The 22,157-nt window shown below is 44.1% G+C and overlaps 1 protein-coding gene across 1 annotated transcript in view; it reads right to left on the bottom strand.

Moving 5' to 3' along the window:
* The window catches only part of plcb3 (phospholipase C, beta 3 (phosphatidylinositol-specific)), a 134,917-nt gene that overhangs the window by 13,592 nt on the left and 99,168 nt on the right, over positions 1–22,157 (bottom strand). The window contains exons 13-28 of the mRNA XM_080741279.1: positions 21,744–21,828; positions 19,395–19,542; positions 17,579–17,680; positions 16,820–16,893; positions 15,859–15,955; positions 15,003–15,087; positions 13,578–13,702; positions 11,107–11,261; positions 9,940–10,101; positions 9,173–9,272; positions 7,715–7,819; positions 7,183–7,277; positions 5,685–5,826; positions 3,058–3,096; positions 2,105–2,214; positions 258–367 (exon numbers count right to left, since the gene is read on the bottom strand). Coding sequence (XP_080597405.1) covers positions 258–367; positions 2,105–2,214; positions 3,058–3,096; positions 5,685–5,826; positions 7,183–7,277; positions 7,715–7,819; positions 9,173–9,272; positions 9,940–10,101; positions 11,107–11,261; positions 13,578–13,702; positions 15,003–15,087; positions 15,859–15,955; positions 16,820–16,893; positions 17,579–17,680; positions 19,395–19,542; positions 21,744–21,828 — 1,734 coding nt within the window. The remainder of the gene's footprint in view (positions 1–257; positions 368–2,104; positions 2,215–3,057; positions 3,097–5,684; positions 5,827–7,182; positions 7,278–7,714; positions 7,820–9,172; positions 9,273–9,939; positions 10,102–11,106; positions 11,262–13,577; positions 13,703–15,002; positions 15,088–15,858; positions 15,956–16,819; positions 16,894–17,578; positions 17,681–19,394; positions 19,543–21,743; positions 21,829–22,157) is intronic.

The following is a 22,157-nucleotide window of genomic DNA, read 5'->3' as shown; positions in this document are numbered from 1 at the left end:
GTTTCCACACTCGATCCCAGACTAGTTAATAAGCATGTGCAGCAGCTGTATCTGGTATGATCATACAATGTAACCTTCTTCTGATCAGTGTTTGGATCTACATTACCTGTGTTGCGCTCTCTGTGCAGATCCAAATACAATAATTCAAGTGTGTGTGTGTGTGTGTGTGTGTGTGTGTGCGCGCGCGTGCGTGCGTGCGTGCGTGCGTGCGTGCGTGCGTGCGTGCGTGCGTGCGTGCGTGCGTGCGTGTATCATACTTCTTCTTGAGGCTGCGTTTCAGGTGTTTCTCCATCTGACTGCGTCTCCTCTGAGTGTCAGACTGAAGCTGGTTACACCTGGACTTCTGCTCCTTACTGCGACTCCACACCTACACACAATACACACACATGTCCCATTTATAAAACACATTACAAGCCAAGGGGCCAGTGTTGTTTTTGACATCACATTTTGATGTAGTTTTAGTCATAAGGGGAGCACACATTGGACGCGGGCGGCTGTGCAGCGTCGCGTCGCGGTATCGACGCACATGAAGTGCCGCACGGTAACCCCAACTGGATGCGGCGCGCTGCCACACAGCACATCCATTTCCCTGGTGGGGAGAACCATGGGAGAACATGTTCACAGCGCGGCAACGCTGGAAAAATAGAACAGCGGCGTATCGGCGCGGCAGACGAGGCGGCAGAGCCGCGACTGCACGCGTCTGACGCCGCCGGTGTGGGTTAGTTCATTGAAAATTATGGGGCCGTATGTTTTTACGTGCCGCTTCCGCGCCGCCTCCGCGCCGCCTCTGCGCCGCCTCTGAGCCGCCTCCGCGTCCAGTGTGTGTTCCCCTAGAGTCTTTTGAATAAAATGTCTTTTAGTTTTAGTCATAATTTAGTCACCAGAAAAGTTTTCGTTGTAGTCTAATTTTAGTCGACTAAATATCATAAGATTTTAGGCATCGTAATGACTGATTTTACACTTGGTTGCGTGCTGAAAATAGCCGCAGCGCGACGTGTTGTGAGCTTGTAGATCTGCTATTTTCAGCACGCAACACCTGAGAGCAACCAAACATAAAATTCCTTTCTTCTCCACCAGTCCCTCCCTAACGTTTTAGTCTAGTTTGTTGACGAAATTGTCAATATATTTAGTCTTAGTTTTAGTCATCACAGCTTAGTTTTTATTTCGTTTTTATTTCGTTTTCATCAGTGAAAAAAAAAACATTTTTCATCATAGTTTTAGTCAGCGGAATCAACAATGCAAGGGGCACAGATATGTCTCAGTTGCTTCTGATGTCCCACATGCTTGAAACAACATGTGTCTCAGTGCCTCAATCCAAACCAGTCCAGACTGTACACAATCAACACATGCATATGAGCCTATTCACAGTCAACATCAGTCTGTCATAATTATTACCAACACAGATAAATAGATGCCTATAACTGAGGAGATTGAGCAATATCTCTTGCCTTACACTTGGATCACCCCAAAATCCTCAGCCCAAGTACAACCAGTGTGTGGACATGGTCCAATGCTGCCAAATATAAAAACAATCAGCTGACACTTATAGCCGAGCTGTAGAAGGGCTTGTACTAATATTTGGTATTTAACCTGTTTAGTAAGGAAAGCTTCCTCCAAACTTGAATCAGAAGCACAGCCAACTTCCAATAGGAAAACCTCTCTGCTGTTCTAAAACACCCTGGACGACGCTCCACGCGTCCCAGACTCTTCTCCCTTCCCTAAAACACCCTGGACGACGCTCCACGCGTCCCAGACTCTTCTCCCTTCCCTAAAACACCCCGGACGACGCTCCACACGTCCCAGACTCTTCTCCCTTCCCTAAAACACCCTGGACGACGCTCCACGCGTCCCAGACTCTTCTCCCTTCCCTAAAACACCCCGGACGACGCTCCACGCGTCCCAGACTCTTCTCCCTTCCCTAAAACACCCCGGACGACGCTCCACGCGTCCCAGACTCTTCTCCCTTCTCTAAAACACCCCGGACAACGCTCCACGCGTCCCAGACTCTTCTCCCTACCCTAAAACACCCTGGACGCGTCCCAGACTCTTCTCCCTTCCCTAAAACACCCTGGACAACACTCCATGCGTCCCAGACCGTGCGTACCTTCTTCAAGTGCTTCTTGTGCAGCTCTTTGAGTTCCTTGCATTGTTTCTTCAGTAACTTCAGATAGTTCTTCTGCTGCTTGAGCTCCTCTAAGGACTGGGCCTGGACGTCTGAGAGAGAGAGAGACGTACACACAGAGAGAGAAAGAGAGAGAGAGAGAGAGAGAGAGAGAGAGAGAGAGAGAGAGACACATAGAGATACACAGAGAGAGAGAGGGGGGGGGGGGGAATCAATTAAAATTCTACATTTTTCAAAAGAATTTCACGAATAAGACCTAAATTAGAACAAAAAAAAACTTTAAGAAGTAGTGGAAATAGCAGATTTACAAGCTATATACGAGTTATGAGCTTGTAGATTTTCAGTGAGACAATGAATTGTCATCAAATATCATATCGTCATAATACAGATCCAGGAGTAGTTCACCCCCAAAATGACCTTTTTTTATTGATTACTCACGCCATGGAGACTTGAGTTCAATAATATTTGTTTGTATTTGTCGCATTCCGAAGACAAGATAGACATTACAATAAATGTACCCCCATTGATTTTGGATGGCGAGCCAAATGTATTTGGGTCCCCATCAGGAATCAATGGGGGTAAATTTACTATAATCAATATTTTGTCTTAGGAATGCAATGTATTGACCTCGAGTCTCCATGGCATGAGTAATCAATAGAAAAAAGGTCATTTTGAGGGTGAACTACTCCTTTAAATAATTAGAATATAGAGTAAAAAAAAAAGCGGATTCCATAACACCCGTTGGTTGACATTTCTCTATTATAAATCATTTTTTTGAGTGGTCTTACTTACTGGTCTCGTGTAAATATTGTAATATTTATGGACTTTAGATTTTCATGAGTTGTATGCCATGAAAATTCTAGATGATTATGAGACGGTTTGTTTACAGTAAAATAATCACAAAACATGTGAAAAGATGTATTTTTTTTCTTTACCTCCGAGGACAGTAGCTATGAGGTCCTCCTTCTGACCTGCTGATATACGCACACACACATACACGCACGTGCACAAACACACGCAGGCACACACGCACACGCACACGCACACACACACACACAAACCAGACGCGCACGCGCACACACGCACACGCGCACACACACACACACACACACACACACACACACACACACACACACACACACACACACACACACACACACACACACACACACACACACACACACACACACACACACACACACACACACAGACAGACATAATGTGTGAAATGGAATAAGCAACAACATCAACATGTTACATAACATGTAATTGTTGTTAAACAAATACATACAGTATGTTTAACGCATGTACAGTACATGTATAACATATGTTGGTATAACATATGTATAAAATATGTTTAACATATGCATATTAGTACATAAACACATGTACAGTCAGAGATGGTCAGTATTTGAAATACAAAATACAAATACATATTTGAAATACTTTTTTTCGTATTTTGAAATACAAAAACAGTATACAGTACAGTACACAACCACAGGGACACGCTTGGGACACAGCAACTAGTCAGGGAAAATTATCAGAATAACTGTCAAATCTGGGAATAAATTCCTACCAAACAATTTCTTCACCAATGTGTTGGTAAAGGTGTCTAGTAACATATCTAACAAAGATTTAAATTCAACATCCCTAGCAACATGTTTGACAGCTAGGGTAATTCTGGGTCTCATTCACTTACTATACACTGTGCTATAAGGGAAAAAATCACTCCCCAAAAATATGCTTTAAGTGGGATGTGAGGGGTCTAACTAGGTGTTTTTAATTATTCTGAATCCATTGCAAGCATTTGTTTTGCACAAATAACATTCATTGGGCCAAAAATGGACCCCATACACCTTCTGAAAAGTGATGACTCATCACTAAACCATCGTTTTTGGCCCAAAACGTTTTTCGTGCAAAACAAATGCTTACAATGGATTCAGAATAATTAGATAGACCCCTAACATGCTACTTAAAGCATATTTTTGTGAGTGATTTGTTCCCTTATAGTACAGTGTATTACCCTAGCTGTCAAACATTTTGCTAGGGATGTTGAATTTCAATCTTTGTTAGATATGTTACTAGACACCTTTACGAACACATTGGCGAAGAAATTGTTTGGTAAGGAATGTATTCCCAAGGTTTTATTAAAATTCCCTGACTAAACCTTTTGTGGTGTAACACGATCATTAGCTAAAACCAACTCTTGTGGGCAGTTCAGTTCCTGGAAAGTCTGCATTTAGCTATAATGGAAGAGCCATTATTAGAAAAAAATGTGTGTGTGTTAGTGTTAGTGGCAGGGACATGCTGGGCCCCTGATTCAGCCCGGGAAAAATAGTTGGAGAGGCCCTCATTGCGCGCTATAGAGCTGCTACTCAAAGATTTGCCATGTCAGATCATGACAAGTGACAAGCCAGTGGGCCAATTACATGAGTTATATTTCGTCGTTGTCGGGTGGAAACCTTGTACGTCCAAAAATGATTAGTGAAAACAGCCGATTTACTGTACGCCTCAAGGTGTGAGGCGTTGTGTGCTTGTAGATCGGCTGTTTTCACTACTTTTGTGCGACGGCCTTGTATGATGAAGCAGGGCTTTGCTTTGCGCAAAAAATCTACAAATTTGAAACTTGGAGATACGAGGTTTTCTGCCCGACAGTGACGATTTACTTTGTTGGCCGCCCAGCCCCCAAAATGGAGCCGACATTTTATTTTATTTTATGAAACAGCCTTTCTGTGTGGAGTTTGCATGTTTTCCCCGTGTCTCCTAGGCTAGGTACCCTCACAAAAACATGCAGTAATCCTGGTCTCAATAATGCCTCCCCCTGGCCAGCTGGGGCGCCTGATGGAGGGGAAAGGAACTGGTTGGAATAACCTGTTCCTTCCACGCGCTACGTCCAACCTGGGGAAACTCCCCCCTGTCAGGTGATAAGAAGCGGCCTGCTCACTCCTCATGCACTGAAGGCAACATGAGCTTAGTTCAGGGCTCTGCCCAGGTTGGCAGAGGGAGAGCAGAGCCCAGGATTACAGCCACCAGCTTAGACAATTGGCACTGAATGAAAAATGGGTTACAAAATCGTGGGAAAAAAAAAGAAGAAAAAAAAGATTTGTTCACATTCGCCACTCCCCCTGCCCCTTCTACAGGACAGGAAAGCGAAAACACGCTTCACGCTTTCGTAAGAACGAATGCGTGAACCACTAACAGTTTAACTCATTCTCTTCCCCCCCAAAAAACAGCTCTTTTCACCAACCTTTGAAAAATCACGAACATTCTGCGTCACACGGATCCACGTATATATTCATTGTCTGACCGCCACGGTCCATTTGAAAGATATAAGGCTATTTAAGCTTAGTACGGCGACGGCAGATGACAACGGCAACCGGAAATGATCAGCGCTCGATAGATAAACCTGCCGCGGCCGTCTCTACTATGGCAGAAGCTCCCTTTCCACGTGTGTGTGTGTGTGTGTGTGTGTGTGTGTGTGCGTGCGTGCGTGCGTGCGTGCGTGCGTGCGTGTGTGCGTGTGCGTGTGCGTGTGTGTGTGTGTGTGCGTGCGCGTGCTCACCAGGTGTGGGGGAGCCCATGATGTCAGAGACCTCTTCCTGGGAGGGAGGGGGGGAGTTGGGGAGGGGGGAGGGCAGACCCCCCCCATCCTGGATGACCTCACTGTCCTCCGTCTGTCCGTCTGGGGGGGGACTGGTGACATGCTGAGAGGACACGCACACACACACACACACACACACACACACACACACACACACACACACACACACACACACACACACACACACACACACACACACACACACACACACACACACACACAGAGTTTATATCAACCAGTAAGACTCCCTAATCGGGAGATAAGCAACCGTCAGGTCGCAGCGTGATTTTAGGCCAAAAGGTGTAGTGTTTGTAAAAATCGGCCTGATGGTGGCGCTATATGGGACAGATCCACGTTGATGAGATGAGTGTAGACATACTGTGAACCAATTTGCGTGATTTTAGGGCAAAATCTGTAGGAGCAGTGTCCAAAAATATGTTTGAAAAAATCGGCCTGATGGTGGCGCTATATGGGACAGATGCATTTTGATGAGATGAGTGTAGACATACTGTGTCGCGATTTGTGTGATTTTAGGGCAAAATCTGTAGGAGTAGTGTCCAAAATGTGTTTTAAAAAAAACGGCCTGAAGGTGGCGCCAAATGGGACATATCTATGTTGATGAGATGAGTGTAGACATACTGTGTACCGATTTGCGTGATTTTAGGGCAAACATTGTAGAAGCAGTGTCCAAAAATGTGTTTTGCAAGAATCGGCCTCATGGTGGCGCTAGAAGAGGGCCATGTGAGAATTGATGGGTTAGGGTCGGGATAGGATCGGGATAGGATCGGGGCAACGGTTGCGGAGATATGAGCAGGGCAAAAGTGTGACGTGTGACTGACAGACAGACGGACAGACAGCCGGTGGAGGTTTTGATAGTAAGTGCGACCTGGCGGTCGCAACAATACAAACAATCCGCGAAGCCCAAAGAGAGTGCTTTCGGTTTGGGACCGTAGGTCATAAGTTCACTATGAAAACGGTCCGTCTGTGGTGATGATGTCACCAAGAACGCTGCTCCTCATTGGGTAAGCCTTTGTACTGTCGGTCATTTTCTTGTGGAGAATAAACTTGGCCTATCCACCTTTTTCCACGAGAATTTACTGTAGCATTATCTGCGGGACACTTCCGGTTAACAGCAAACATACAAGCTCACGTCGCGTCTCAGATGCAACCGTTGTGAGCTTGTAGATCACTCTCGGCTGCGACGCCGGAAACTGCCTGCACATTCTGCGCAATGCATGATGGGATGTTGGAAAGTTGTGGATAAAGTGTTGGTACAGTATAAGATACTGGTCTTTTCTTGAAAGCTGCGAACAGTGTGAACACGTGTGGTGCATGATCCGTGCATGATCGTGCACGATGGAGACGCACGCGCCCACGTTAAAAGGTAAGAAAAGTCAAGCAGTGAAAGACATAGGGATTTTCTCGGGTGGTCCCGGTCAGTGAGTTTAATGGTTCTCACCTCCACATTGTCCTCCATGAGAGAAGCCAGCTGGATGTCTCTCTGGTCCAACAGGCTGATGTGTTTGAGAGGGTTGGTCAGCCACTCTGCATACTCTGTACACACACACACACACACACACACACACACACACACACACACACACACACACACACACACACACACACACACACACACACACACACACACACACACACACACACACACACACACAGAAGGCAGAGTGAGGCGTTATGGGTAGTGTAGTTACCTTGGTGTTCAGTACTTGCACCAGCAGAGCGTGCAAGTACTGCGTTCGGCTGTGCACAGTACAGTATGTACGTATGTACAGGTAGGTATGTTGGTGTTTGTGTTTGTTTAAGCCTGAAGCCCAATCAGGGACCAGCATTTCTGGTGATGCCAGTGGTGAGCACACCTCATGGTGGACAGGCCTACTTGTGCACAAGGCACAAGTTGGCACCTCAGCAGAGTGCGGTTCTAGTTAGCGATGTAGTCCTGTGCAGAGTGAGGGGTTATGGGTAATGTAGTTTACCTTGGTGTTCATTAGGGATGTAGTCCTGTGCTTCGGTATAGACCAGTAGTGAAGGTAGGGTCAGTGGTTGGTTCATCTCGTTCTTCAGGTTGATGTAGTGGTAACCTGGACAGATGTTGAAATATTGTTTAAAAAACAAAAGCTCTCCCCTTCTAAAGCAAAATGTATTAAACAGATCTTGATGCATTTGAGGCCCAATGCTGGCATGCATCTACAGTATATCAGTGGTTCTCAAACTATGGGTTGCGACCCAAAGTGGGCTCGCGGGAAGGTGCCGTTACGGAGTCACAAATTAGAAACCAAAAGAAAATAAGAAGTATATTTTTTATCAAGAAACAAAAAGGTCCGCCTCCAACACTGACCGAGCAGCACGCAGCAACACACAGGCTGATTCAGCTCAGCGCAGCGATTCATAAACAATTTACTTGGGAATTATGTTCAATAGGAGCGGGTTGTTTTTGTTACTCCGAGAGCAGGAGGGTACCGGATCCATGTGGTTACATCTGTACCCTCGCAGAGTTACATTTAGACCGCGATGTAACACTACCGACAGACAACCATTGAACTACTGGACTATAGTTACTAACAGCTCAGCGATGGAGAAAAATGTCACAGAAATGCTGTGGTTCTAGCAACATAATTTGGGCAAATTTGCCTTTGCCAAATAATTTCCCTCATAATATGGGGTAATGGTATAAATACGGTTGAGAACTACTGATCTGTATTGAGGTTAGGTACGGTGAGTGTGTGTATGGGTGTACCGTGTGTGTGTGTGTGTGTGTGTGTGTGTGTGTGTGTGTGTGTGTGTGTGTGTGTGTGTGTGTGTGTGTGTGTGTGTGTGTGTGTGTGTGCACTAACCAGGTCTTATAGCAGACACAGGGAGGATGTGTGTGTGTGTGTGTGCGTGCACTAACCAGGTCTAATAGCAGACACAGGGAGGATGTGTGTGTGTGTGTGTGTGTGCGTGCACTAACCTGGTCTTATAGCAGACACAGGGAGGATGTGTGTGTGTGTGTGTGTGTGTGCGTGCACTAACCAGGTCTAATAGCAGACACAGGGAGGATGTGTGTGTGTGTGTGTGTGTGTGCGTGCACTAACCAGGTCTAATAGCAGACACAGGGAGGATGTGTGTGTGTGTGTGTGTGTGCGTGCACTAACCAGGTCTAATAGCAGACACAGGGAGGATGTGTGTGTGTGTGTGTGTGCGTGCACTAACCAGGTCTAATAGCAGACACAGGGAGGATGTGTGTGTGTGTGTGTGTGTGCGTGCACTAACCAGGTCTAATAGCAGACACAGGGAGGATGTGTGTGTGTGTGTGTGTGCGTGCACTAACCAGGTCTAATAGCAGACACAGGGAGGATGTGTGTGTGTGTGTGTGTGCGTGCACTAACCAGGTCTAATAGCAGACACAGGGAGGATGTGTGTGTGTGTGTGTGTGTGTGTGTGCGTGCACTAACCAGGTCTAATAGCAGACACAGGGAGGATGCGGTGACCGATGAACTTTCCGTTTTCCTCAAACACTGCAATCCTCAGAGAGGCCAGAGTGGGCAGGATCACCTAGAAACACACACACATACAGTACATCTGTTTACTATGTATACTGTACATCCATATAAAACACTATCATTATGCTATCCCCAGAGAGGCCAGAGTGGGCAGTATCACACACAGAGGAAGAGGAAACTCGACATATACATCTGTATACAGTATTATATTTACATCCATATACAAACTATACTATAATACAGTGGTTCTGGTTCTCAACTTTTTCAGGCCGCAACCCCAAAGATAATCATATTTTAACTGGGGACCCCCCAATGTTGTCCACAGGTGGGCAACTGTGATGATGGAGAGGACCACTATATTTTCACACTCAATCCAGAGGGCCACATATATGCCTATACTGTAAAACATAGCAAAAACTGCCGATCTACTGTACAAGCTCAAAACGCATTGCAGTGCGACGCATTTTGAACCTTGTAGATCGGATATTTTTGCTACGGAATCCTGAATATTTGTTAGAAATGTTTTAATTGGAATTTAAATTCAAATGCATTTACAGTATATGTTCTTATGTTAACTTTATGAACTTAAATACAAATACATTGGACATAAACGGGTCATGTTTGCATGGTTGGAATTGTATCAGCTGAAATCAATAATATATCAGTATTCCGATATTAACCAGCGGGACGCATTAATTGAAAAACTTCCTACACTGTACCTTGTTGAAGACAAACATGTCCTCGTCCCAGACGGGGTCCAGGGAGTTCCCGTTGGACGTGCGCGTCCTGTACTTCCTCTTGGTGTCGGCAGGAAGTCCAAATATGTCCACTTCCACGTACACGCCCACTCGCTTGTCGCTCAGGAACTGACCCGAGATCACCTGTGGGGGGGGGGGGGGGAGGATTAGAGCTTTTTGATTACATAACGCAGGGATTGGCAACCTTTTTGAAATGATGCCATGTTTTCAGTCAGTGTGCCATGATGTCAACATACATTTTAATGACACCCCATTACAACATTTTGACATATTGTGATTGGCAGGACATTGTTATAACGAACATTAGACTTTTAATGAATGTAGAATTATCTGCAGGATGTAATTTGCCGCAAATTAGTTGACTTAACTTAATTGACTACATTTAAAACGATATTTGATTTTAAAATAAAAATCCTCTCACACTTAGTGCCAGTCCAATGTTGGCACCCATGCCTAAGGTTGCATGGTCCTGATATATAACGGCAGAAAGTTGAGGCTCACCTTAATCTGGACAGTATTGACCACTATATTCTCCTTAATCTGGACAGTATTGACCACTATATTCTCCTTAATCTAGACAGTATTGACCACTATATTCTCCTTAATCTGGACAGTATTGACCACTATATTCTCCTTAATCTAGACAGTATTGACCACTATATTCTCCTTAATCTGGACAGTATTGACCACTATATTCTCCTTAATCTAGACAGTATTGACCACTATATTCTCCTTAATCTGGACAGTATTGACCACTATATTCTCCTTAATCTGGACAGTATTGACCACTATATTCTCCTTAATCTAGACAGTATTGACCACTATATTCTCCTTAATCTAGACAGTATTGACCACTATATTCTCCTTAATCTAGACAGTATTGACCACTATATTCTCCTTAATCTAGACAGTGTTACTAGTATTATTAGTACATTTTTATCGCACAGCCCTAGAAAGTAAAGAAATAAGTGAGCGGAAATTAAAATCTTGCCCATCATTTTATAACAGACGATTAACGTTTCGGGCAAGTGGGCATGACCTTTGGGCAAGTAGAACATGACCTGCACTTTGCTCGACGGACAAGTGCCTCTTAGACCTTAGTGTTAACCCCTGCCACTACATTCTCACCTTAATCTTGATGGTGTTGGCCACTATGCCGTCCACGATGTTCTCAGTGAAGGGGTCAAAGTGTTTGTCCGTGCGTCTCATGAACTCGGGCTTCAGCAGGAAGCCGCTGCCACCGTTGTACTCGAACACGCCCATGTTCAACTGCATGGGCAGGTCTGGGGGGGGGGGGGGGGGGGGGGAGAGAGAGAGAGAGAGAGAGAGAGGAAGGAATGGAGAGAGAGAACCAGAATCAGCTTTGAGCAACTGTGTGTGTGTGCATACATGCACTGCCAAGTGGAGGACATTAGGGCTGTGAATCTTTGGGTATCCCACGATTCGATTCAGAATCGATTCTTGGGGTCACAATTCACGATTTTTTTCAATTCTTTCAAATCCAAACGATTCGAATTCATAAAAGGATTATTTTCTGATTTAAAAACGATTCTCGATTCAAAACGATTTTCTATTCAATTCATATATCAGGATCTACTCCAGTCTGTGGCATGAAAGCAGAGTACATTTACGTAGCTTTTATAATTGTGTTATCAACTTATTGCAATAATGTAAAAACATTTCTGATCTATTCATGCTTGCACACATTCTTTTAACTTGCACAAACACAACATAATAGCTAATAAATTATCAGAATAAAAAATCCCAATACAAAATCATAAAATAAAAATCATAAAAATCATAATATCTAATAAATAATATTTAATAAAAAAATCGAATTCAAATCGATTTGTTCCTGCACCCCTAGAGGACATCGTTGAAACTGTCCAGTCACTCTTGTAAAGCCTGATATTATAGAAGTTGTGTGACTGTGAACTGAACGCCTGCTGCCTGCTGCGGAGGTCGTCTGGCCGTGTTCTCTGAGCGAGGCTCTGATGTGTATCTGTTCCTTAATTTGGACGGTTAGCCCTGTTTGCTACAAGCTGTTTCTTTTAATAAAGACGGTTGGGAAAGGGAATAATGACTCTTTGTTCTTAACGAATCGCCAATATTTAATGAGGGGCAAGAAAGGCAGCAGTGCATGCAGCGATTAAACTAGAAAAATGACGTTCTGTCCGGGCTGGGTTGGGCCGGGCTCACATTTACAGAGCAGTGAAGTCATGACATCACTCGCTCATCCCGGCCGGTTCACGGAAGTCATTTCTCTATGGAGAATAACATTGGGTCATCTTAAAATCCTCTCATATAAGCATTGTGGTCCAAAAATAAACAAACGGTCTCCGTGATATTGTCGGCGAGGTGGCTCTGTATGGTTTATGATAGTCAGTCACTCATATTTGATACAGTCTGTTTCTGGTGAAAATGTAACTAATTCAGTGACAGTAACATTAGCGTTTTCATATCTTCATATCCATATGAGTCAAACCGCTGAGATCATTTGTTTATGTTTGGAACACAGTTCTTATATGACGCCATATGAAAAAGGTCTATGGGAATTCAGAATGGGGGGGAAAGAAAAACGTGAACCATTTCTCAACCTTTTCAGGTCGCGACCTGAAAGAGCCATCCTGACGAGCACTAAGAGTCGAGACATTACATTTTGTATAAAATGGTTCTGTTGTGAAAATAGCAGATCTACATGCTCATAGTCTGGTAGGATTCACCTTGAAACATGGGCTGCATATTGTTGTAGTGTTTTTGGTTGGTTTCTGTTCTGAATGTTTTGAAGGTTTGCACAGGGCTCTACTTCCTGTATTGTCCCAGCTCAGATTCTGAGCCTGGGACAACTTCCTGCCCAGGAATATCATAGTTTTGGCCCAGAGGTTCTTCTCGCCCCCCTAGTGGCGAGAAAAAGAACCTCTGGGAACTCAGATTGACATGCTCACAACGCCTCACGTTGCGAGGCGTTGTGAGCATGCAGATCGGCTATTTTCACAATTTCTGCATCTAATATTTGAACAATTTGGCCAATGTTGAATTTGTCATTTTAGAGTTTAGAGGAATTAAGTAAATCATCTGGGAACCCCCCAAAATAATTTGGGGTCCCGACCCACAGGTTGCTTCATCATTTATGCAGTAGTGTAAAGTACATTTACTCAAGTACTGTACTTAACACAAACAACGCCAGATATTTATTAATTCAGGTTGGTAGACAGTGCAAGCATGTATCCCCATTGATCGTTGCATGCGTAGCAAGTGGCTAAATATGTATTTTAGACACAACCAGCCGGTGATTTCTTTATTACTATTTACAGTACACTTCTAGCCATAAGTCACATCTGCCCATGAAAGATTGTGGTGCATCTTGGAAATGGGCTTATTGTGTCTAAAAATACATAATTAGCCACTTGTAATGCATGACCCCAAACACTGAAATCAAAATCGTTAAAATCACTAAAACGATAGAAAGCTGTAAATGGAAACATTTTAACACATTTCTTTTCTCCAACAACAATCTAAAATATGAACCCTTGTCGTAAAAAAAGAAAAAGAAAAGAAAAGAAAATAATAACAATAAGTTGTCCTTTGAAGGTACTCACCGAGGGTCTGGAAGTTTAGCGCCACCATCTGGCAGCCCACGTTCCAGAAGAGCTGAGGCATGTAGTTAGAGCTGTCCACCCTGGTTCCTTTAGGATAGATCCTAGAGAGCTGCTTCTTGTTGTATCTGAACCATCATGTTAAGGATAATACTATACTATATATTATAATACTATATAATACTATACAACCCTAACCCCAACCCTTTAGTGCTTCTTGTTGTATCTGAACCATCATGTTAAAGATAATACTATACTATATATTATATATAATACTAGTAAGACACCTCAGGGCGACAGCGAGGTCGCGCCAATTCTTGACTATATCTGGCCAGTGACGTATATCGGACCAGTTACCAATATATGGAGATCCATGTACTGTATATAGTACATTCATTTTATGCCCATACATGGAGATCCCTGTCTGAACCAGCCCTACAGTTACTGGACTTTTATATAGGTGATGTCACCTGTGATATCACCTGTGATGTCACAGTGATATGTTAAGGGAACCAACCCATAGACTTTGTCATTTTCATTATTATTATTTTTTTTAATGGCCTAATGGGTTAAATACCCTAAGGGCGAGAGGAGACCTCGCCCTTGTGCACGTGGGCACGTGCACGCATCCGCCTGGGTGACAGCAGACTGCTGGGCGAGCGCTGGCACTTTGGCATGGGATCAACTTTGACCAAGAAAGAAATGCACAGACCTGTTTGGTTGTTTAAGTTTGCCAAAATGTGGCCATATTTTCCCAAATATGGAGATGACTGATGTCTGACATCTTGTAGGGTTTTTGTAGGAAACAGAAGTAGAGATGGACCGATTGCAAAATTCTTGGCCGATACCGGTTTTATGAAGGTCTGACCTGCCAAAACTTTTTTTTATAAATAGGGTTGTTCCAATACCCTTTTTTTCAGGCCAAGTAGGCCTACAAGACATACTTCAATTTGAGTACCAATAAGCTAGAAGAACACTAATGCCAAATCAATCACAATAGTACAATATCCAAAATCACTGACAGTTTCCAGTCTAATATGACCGTCTGGACTAGGCAGGAGGAAAGCAGGTGACGCATGCTTTTTTTCCCCCCTTCTTTTTGGAGACGACATTGACACAGGATTATGGAATATATCCTTACATTGCAAAGTTAATCAGCACCATCTGTATTCTGTAGGCTGCCACTAAGTAGACTGGCTGCTACTTGCTAATCTTTACTTTAGTCACAGGACCAGAGCATCATGCTGTGCAGTGCCATAGACACAATTGGCATAAAACCGGAATTTATGTCAGTGACCGGCCGGTCACCGATGCGGCCGGTATGATAGCATACCGGACGATTTTTTATATCGGCCGATTCCGATGTCCATCCCTAAACAGAAGCGTTTAGTGGTGGTGGTGACATCATCATCACTGTGTGAAGGATACTCTACAAACTCTATAGGGTTGCTCTTCAGTGTGTCCATTCCCTTGGTCTCCACGAACGAGGACATCTCAAAGTACTTGTTCCTTTCTGGGAGACACACAGACACACAGAATATAATATTAAGGTAAACATAAGAAAATCTGGGAACTAAATCGTTACCAAGACATTTCTTCACCAATGTGTTTCTAAAGGAGTGTAATAATATGTACTAAAAGTTTGAAATTCAACTCCCAGGGGAAACCTCATAAAATTAACTTTACTATATAGGAAAAAAATTGAAAGAATAATCTGCTAAGTAGCATGTGAGGGGTTTAACTAGGGTTTTTTTTCATGATTCTGAATCCATTGCAAGCATTTGTTTTGCACGAAAAACATTCCTTTAATTTTGTCACAAAACTACGTATCTTCCGTACATTCTCTAATTCTGTAGATTTCTCGTAAATGGAGTAATACAGATGTTTAAACATATTTTAAATCTAGAGGGCTTAAAATGAAACCAAATGGACCCCTTCATTTTACACTGTCAAGAGTTAAATATCTATAAAGGGTCCATTTGGTTACCAACTCTCCATCATTTAGCTGGGGACCACCTGGAACCCCCTCAAGGACCACTGGTGGTCCCCGGACCACTGGTTGAGAACCACTGGTCTATTCTATTGGTCTCTCGATTGAGCACACTAAAGCATGCATGCAATCACACACACACACACACACACACACACACACACACACACACACACACACACACACACACACACACACACACACACACACACACACACACACACACACACACACACACACACACACACACACACACACACACACACACACACACACACACACACACACACTTACTGTTGGCCACGTCGAAGCTCTTGAACTTGACAGGTTCTACGTAGTTGACCAGGTTGGACATCTCCTCTGTAGCGTTGCACTCACTGCTGGCCGTACCCTGAGAGAGAGAGAGAGAGAGAGAGAGAGAGAGAGAGAGAGAGAGAGAGAGAGAGAGAGGGACACAGTGCACGTCAGGGTGTGTGTGTGTGTGTGTGTGTGTGTGTGTGTGTGTGTGTGTGTGTGTGTGTGTTGCACTCACTGCTGGCCGTGCCCTGAGAGACAGCAGGACACAGTGCACGTCAGAGTGTGTGTGTGTGTGTGTGTGTGTGTGTGTGTGTGTGTGTGTGTGTGTGTGTGTTCTTTTCCCATATCAATACCAAGGACTTCCAACATAAAAAAAGGCAGTAAAAGGTCTTATTTGGGATGTTCCTTTTAGGCAGGGTGTTTAACTGTAATTAGCCAATAGCTATGCCCCTCCCCTAAAAGCTTTTGTCCAATGTTAGCTTAGCAACCGGCAGCTTGCCAATGCTGTTGCCAAGGCAAACCTTGGCAAGCAGGAAGTTATTCTAAGCTTGCATTGGACAAAAGCTTTTTGGGAGGGCCATAGCTACTGGCTAATTGTACGGTACTACATTTTTTGGAGCGGTGTGCTAACACAGCTCCGCAATGGACAGCTTTGTCTGTCTCATGCCCCGTCTCGTCCTGCATAGATAGCTGCTATCGAGCCATCACCGCGAACCCCGACATCTCTCCTCTGTTTTTACCTTCAGACATCTCCCCATCACCCCGTTCACTGATTGGTCGATCTAGACCAATCAGTGTGCCCCTGGTTTTAGAGGCACAGAGGCGTGGTGATAGGACTTCACCGTGAGTCTGTGACTATGATGGCCATCACAGTTTTAGGTGACAACTTATCACCTAAAAGTTGAGGTGATAGCTCTTCACCGTGGACTCTGATAAAGCCTTAGCTGGTCATGGTTACCTCGTCAGAGTTTGGTTTCTTCAGCTCAGGTTGAGGCTCGTCCTCCTCGTCTTCCTCACTCTCTCCGTCACCACCTGATTGGTCGAAACGGACACAACACAGCAGTTATGCACCGAGAACCCGTCTGTCTGTCTGTCCGTCGGTCAGTGTTGTAAAGTAAGCGAGTACATTTACTCTGAGTACATCCTGTGTGGAGGAGTCTCTGAGTACATCAGTGTTGATTTTGTCGACTAAAACTATGACGAAAACTTTTTTGTCGACTGTGTTTTTTTCACTGACGAAAACTAAATAAAAACTAAGCTGTCATCACTAAAACTAAGACAAAACTTGTAAATTTTGTCAACAAAATAAAAACTAGACTAAAACGTTAGTAGACAGGGACTAATGGAGAAGAGACTACTTTTATGTTTGGTTGCTCTCAGGTGTTGCGTGCTGAAAATAGCAGATTTACAAGCTCACAACGTGTCGCGCTGCGACACATTGTGAGCTTGTAGATCTGCTCTTTTCAGCACACAACCAGGTGTAAAATCAGTCATTCCGATGCCATCAAGGCCTGCCAAAATACATTTTAGTTAACTAGATCAACTGTAAATTCAGTCGCCTAAAATCTCATGATATTTAGTCGACTAAAATTAGACTAAAACTAAAACATTCCAGGTGACTAAATTATGACTAAAACTAAAAGACATTTTATTCAAAAGACTATGACTAAAACTAAATCAAAATTTGATGTCAAAAACAACACTGGAGAACACCCACCAATAGACTTGCGTGGTTCAGAGTCCTTCACCATCCTCTCAGCCAGCTTCTCCTCCCCATTGGACAGGATGTGACCTCCTTCACCGTCCAGCAGGGGGCAGTCTGTAGCCAGGAACACACCATCATCACATTAAGGTCTCCGACCACCAAACCTTTCGTCGGAAAGGGTTAGCTGAACTTGCAATGGGCCTGGTGTACAAGATACACTACACCACTAAGATACCCATGTACCTGGCAAAATACTTTATAAACGTTAAGGACGTCCACAATTACAACACCAGAGGCAGCGCCACAGATCACGTTCAACCCAGAGTCAACTCAAACAAAGGGTCAAACTCGTTCTTCTGTAACCTGACTTTCGCCAGATAGTTGCAGCAGTGCGTAACGCTCTGCCTTACATCTGGGATCTCTCGGGCAGACTCGATGTAAGGGGCGGGCCATTTTTTGAATTTCTGTAGCAGGTGATTGGATGTGGCCGTTTCTATCACAGTCTGGGAGTGCCAACTCCAACCACTCATATTGGCCTGTCTGCATGACGTTGCAGACAGGCAACGTCATGCACTCAGGCAACGTCACTCTATTGGCTCAGAGCCGCTCAGAGCCCGCCCATAGCTGCCGCTGATTGGTCCGGCCCGGGACTTTATGAGTGTTATCAACGCTGGCGGACCGAGCCCAGATGGTAAAGCAATGCAACGCAATGCTGCCACCATCTGGCGAAAGTCAGGTAAGTTCTTCTGCTATACAACCAAAATGTGGAACGCCTTACCGAAGGCCTTAACCCTCTAAGGCCCGAATATAGAAATACTTGAAATAAAAAATTGAAAAAAATCAGATGGTGTTGTAGGAGTCCTATTAAGAGGAAAATGTAATGTTTTTAAAAAAAAAATGTTTTTGTAAGGTTTTATAGCCATAAATCAAAAATCATAAATCATGCTCTAATTTACATATGGGGGATATTTTTCACAATAATAACATATGTACATGTTCTAGACATTCTAATGATCACCAAAAAAAATAGTACAGGCATTTTACTTATGTTTTTGTGAGGTATAGCTTCCATGAAAAAGTGAGATGTTGTTCGTCAAAACTCTGGAATGTCAGCGGGTGTGGCGGGTGTGAATGTCAGCCCCTGTGGGGGGTATTTATATGCAAATATTGTGGCCAATGGCATTGTAATACTAAACAATAGAATCCAATGGTGATGTTTAGGTGGTAGGGGGAGCTAAAATAAAATGATTTAAACCTTTTTTTGGATAAAATACAAACGTTGTAATATTACAACCGTGGGCCTTAGAGGGTTAAAGGAGTGTGGTTCCCTAGCATCCTTTAAAATCACCCTGAAAAAACACTTACAGGCGGCAGCAATTCGCAACTGGCAATAACAAACCTAGCCCAGCCTCCCCTGACCCCTCTCTGTATTTACCTACTGTATATATGTTTTGCACTGTTTATTTTATTTGTATTTACGTTGTTTCTTTTACTATCTCTACTGCATAGTACTGTGTTCTGTCTGTCTGTCATTCAATGTTATGAGTTTAAAAAAATAAAAAATCCTGAGCTTATCCTTTTAGTTGACCTTCTAATAAAGTCTTCAATCAATCAATCAATCAATCAATCAATCAATCAATCACTCAATCAAGGACATATCTTCATCCATTCATTCCTACCACTAGTAGGAGAATTCATGTCTTCATGTCTTCATTCATTCATTCATTCATTCATTCATTCATTCGTTCGTTCAGTCAGTCAGTCAGTCAGTCAGTCAGTCAGTCAGTCAGTCAGTCAGTCAGTCAGTCAGTCAGTCAGTCATTCCTACCACTAGTAGGAGAGTTGATGTCCTCCAGGTCTCTCCTGCGGATGCTGTCTCCACTAGCAGGTCTGTGGTGCTGATGTTTCTTCTTGTTCTTGATCAGGATTCTACCCAGGAGCTCCTGAGGAGAGGGGAGGGCCTGGGCTGGGACCAGCTGGTAGAGAGAGAGGACAACAACAATGTTGACCCATTTATACATGAGGCTGATTCTCACCCTGGCCACAATAGGCGCATGAACCTTTAGACCAGTGTTTCTCAACCACTGTGCCTGGGGACCTTTGGTGTGCCCCCTAAAAATGATTTAAACTAGTGAAAACAGCAGATCTACAAGCACACAACGCCTCGCACCGCGAGGCGTTGTGTGCTTGTAGATCTGCTGTTTTCGCTACTGTTGTGCGACAGCCTTGTATGATGAAGCAGGGCTTTACTTTGCGAAGAAACTTACACATTTGAAACTTGGAGAATACAAGGTTTCTTCCCGACAGTGACTATATTTACACCCCCGTATCATGTTGGTGTGACCATGGATTCTTGGGACATGAAAAGTGTGGCCATGCAGAAGAAAGGTTGAGAAACACTGCTGTAGACACCGGAAGTGGCGGAAGTGCTGTGGTTAACAAAAGTTATGTCATGCGTTGCAGTCTGTTTACATTCCCTGATTGGTTGTCATCGGCCTCTCCGAGCACTCATTGGCCAGGCTGCCCGTCAATCGGATGAACTTCCGGTGAAATTCTCCCGGTGGAAGTAGCACCGTTCTATGCCGTACGTATCAGCCTATGGTCGTAAACAGGTTTTCCTCTTCGCAGATGGAATAAGCCTGGCTACGCGAGGCTAGCTGATTCTAGGATTATCTTTGTATCAGTGGTGATCAAACTATTTTCATGTCAAGGACCCCGCAGTATTATATGTATCTGGCTACAGAACCCAGGCTTTTATTTATTTTGGTATATACGGTATGGCAGGCTACACAGTAAAAATAACAGGCCTACTGTAGCACTCTCAAATCTGTAGCTCAAATCTACAAGGACACAGATCCTGATGTGAATGGGCGTTAAGGTCACACAGCAGCTGTAACAGACACCACATGAAGAAAAGGCACAGAATCAGATGAACCTCTGAGCTGGAATGCATGAAATGTGGAGGAACGTTCATGTGTTCTAGAGCTGAACAACATGAGGTCAGCAGCAGTCTGATCACACATCACACAGCCTGTCAAACTGCCAGACATCATGTGTGACACATGATGTGACCAGATGTCCCCCTTTGCGTGGGACAGTCCCGCATTTCCATAACTTTTCAGGCGTCCCACAAATTGAGACACTGTCACTCATTGTGACTGGCTGACTCCAGTAATAAATCAATGCGCAGGCACTGATTGTTGCTGAAGCTCTTAACGTGAGCTCACAGCAAGCTAGACCGAACCACACTGGACACAGCACTGCTCTAGCAGCATGTGATATTATTATTGGGGAGGGTAACCTTGTCTTTACATGGTAAATCTCTCTCATTGTCTCTTTAACTGCAAGATTTGTTTCTAAGACTGTTAAATAGCATATCCCCTACAGCATGTTAATAACAAAATGATAGGCAGTATTAGGCCTATAATGGTCAAATATGACTTTAAAGCATTTAACTTAAGTAATAAGTTGCTAATAACCCCCGCCCGCCCCGCATGTCCCACATTGTCCCACACAAGCGGTACTGCTGTCCCTCAAATGAACAGTTTGGATCTGGTCACCCTACATGTGTCTGTCTGTCTGTCTGTCTGTCTGTCTGTCTGTCTGTCTGTCTGTCTGTCCACTGATTCAATACCACAGAGATCAAAAAAGTCCTTAGTCAGTTTGTCTGTCTGCAAACACAGCTCCACAATCTTTATACCCTGTTGGGCCTATACAGTATATAAAATGACTGTTTACATAATAACATAATATAACGCGAAAACTGCTGTTTTGTTCGGGGAAGTCAATAAGTTAAGATGTCACTGCCCTAATTAGCCTCCACATCCTTGAAGGCAATGGTTTGTTTCAGAGTGATTGCCTTGCTTTGTTTTTCATTTAAACTCTGTCATCCAGTTGGTGCTGAGTTCCTGACAGTATGCAGGCTACTGTTGTGATTTAGACCCTTTGTAGATTCTTTTCATTTGTGTTTTTGAGTAAATACTAAACACTGAGTTTGGTCTCTACATCTGAGCTTCTGCCCTTTATTGGAATTTTGAGGGTTGCCCACCCTGACAAACCATGTAGCTGATAGTGTGTGTGTGTGTGTGTGTGTGTGTGTGTGTGTGTGTGTGTGCGTGTGCGTGTGCGTGTGTGTGTGTGTGTGTGTGTGTGTGTGTGCGTGCTTGTCCAGTCATACCGGGTATTTCTCCAGTGGGTCGATCAGCAGGGCGTCTCCAAAGATGGTTCTGCAGTATTCTGCCATCTTAGCCTGTTGCTTGGCCCTGAGAGAGAGAGAGAGAGAGAGAGAGAGAGAGAGAGAGAGACATAGTAAATGTAAATTGTATACAGTAATTGAATCCATCCATCCATCCATCCATCCATCTTCAACCACTTGACCGAAATCCGGTCGCGGAGTTCCCTATCCCGAGCAACTTCCTCCACTCCCTCAGGGAGTATACCGAGGCGTTCCCAAGCCAGTTTGGAGATATGATCCCTCCATCTGGTCTTTGGTCTGCCACGGGGTCTCCTCCCAGTGGGACGTGCATCGAGGACCTTCCTAGGAAGGAGCTCGGGGGGCATCCGTACTAGATGCCCGAACCACCTAAGCTGA

Source organism: Nannobrachium achirus (assembly GCF_963921795.1).
Source record: "Nannobrachium achirus genome assembly, chromosome: 14".
Lineage (NCBI taxonomy): Eukaryota > Metazoa > Chordata > Actinopteri > Myctophiformes > Myctophidae > Nannobrachium > Nannobrachium achirus.
Note: the sequence above shows the minus strand (reverse complement) of the source record. Positions and strands in the feature narration are given on the sequence as shown.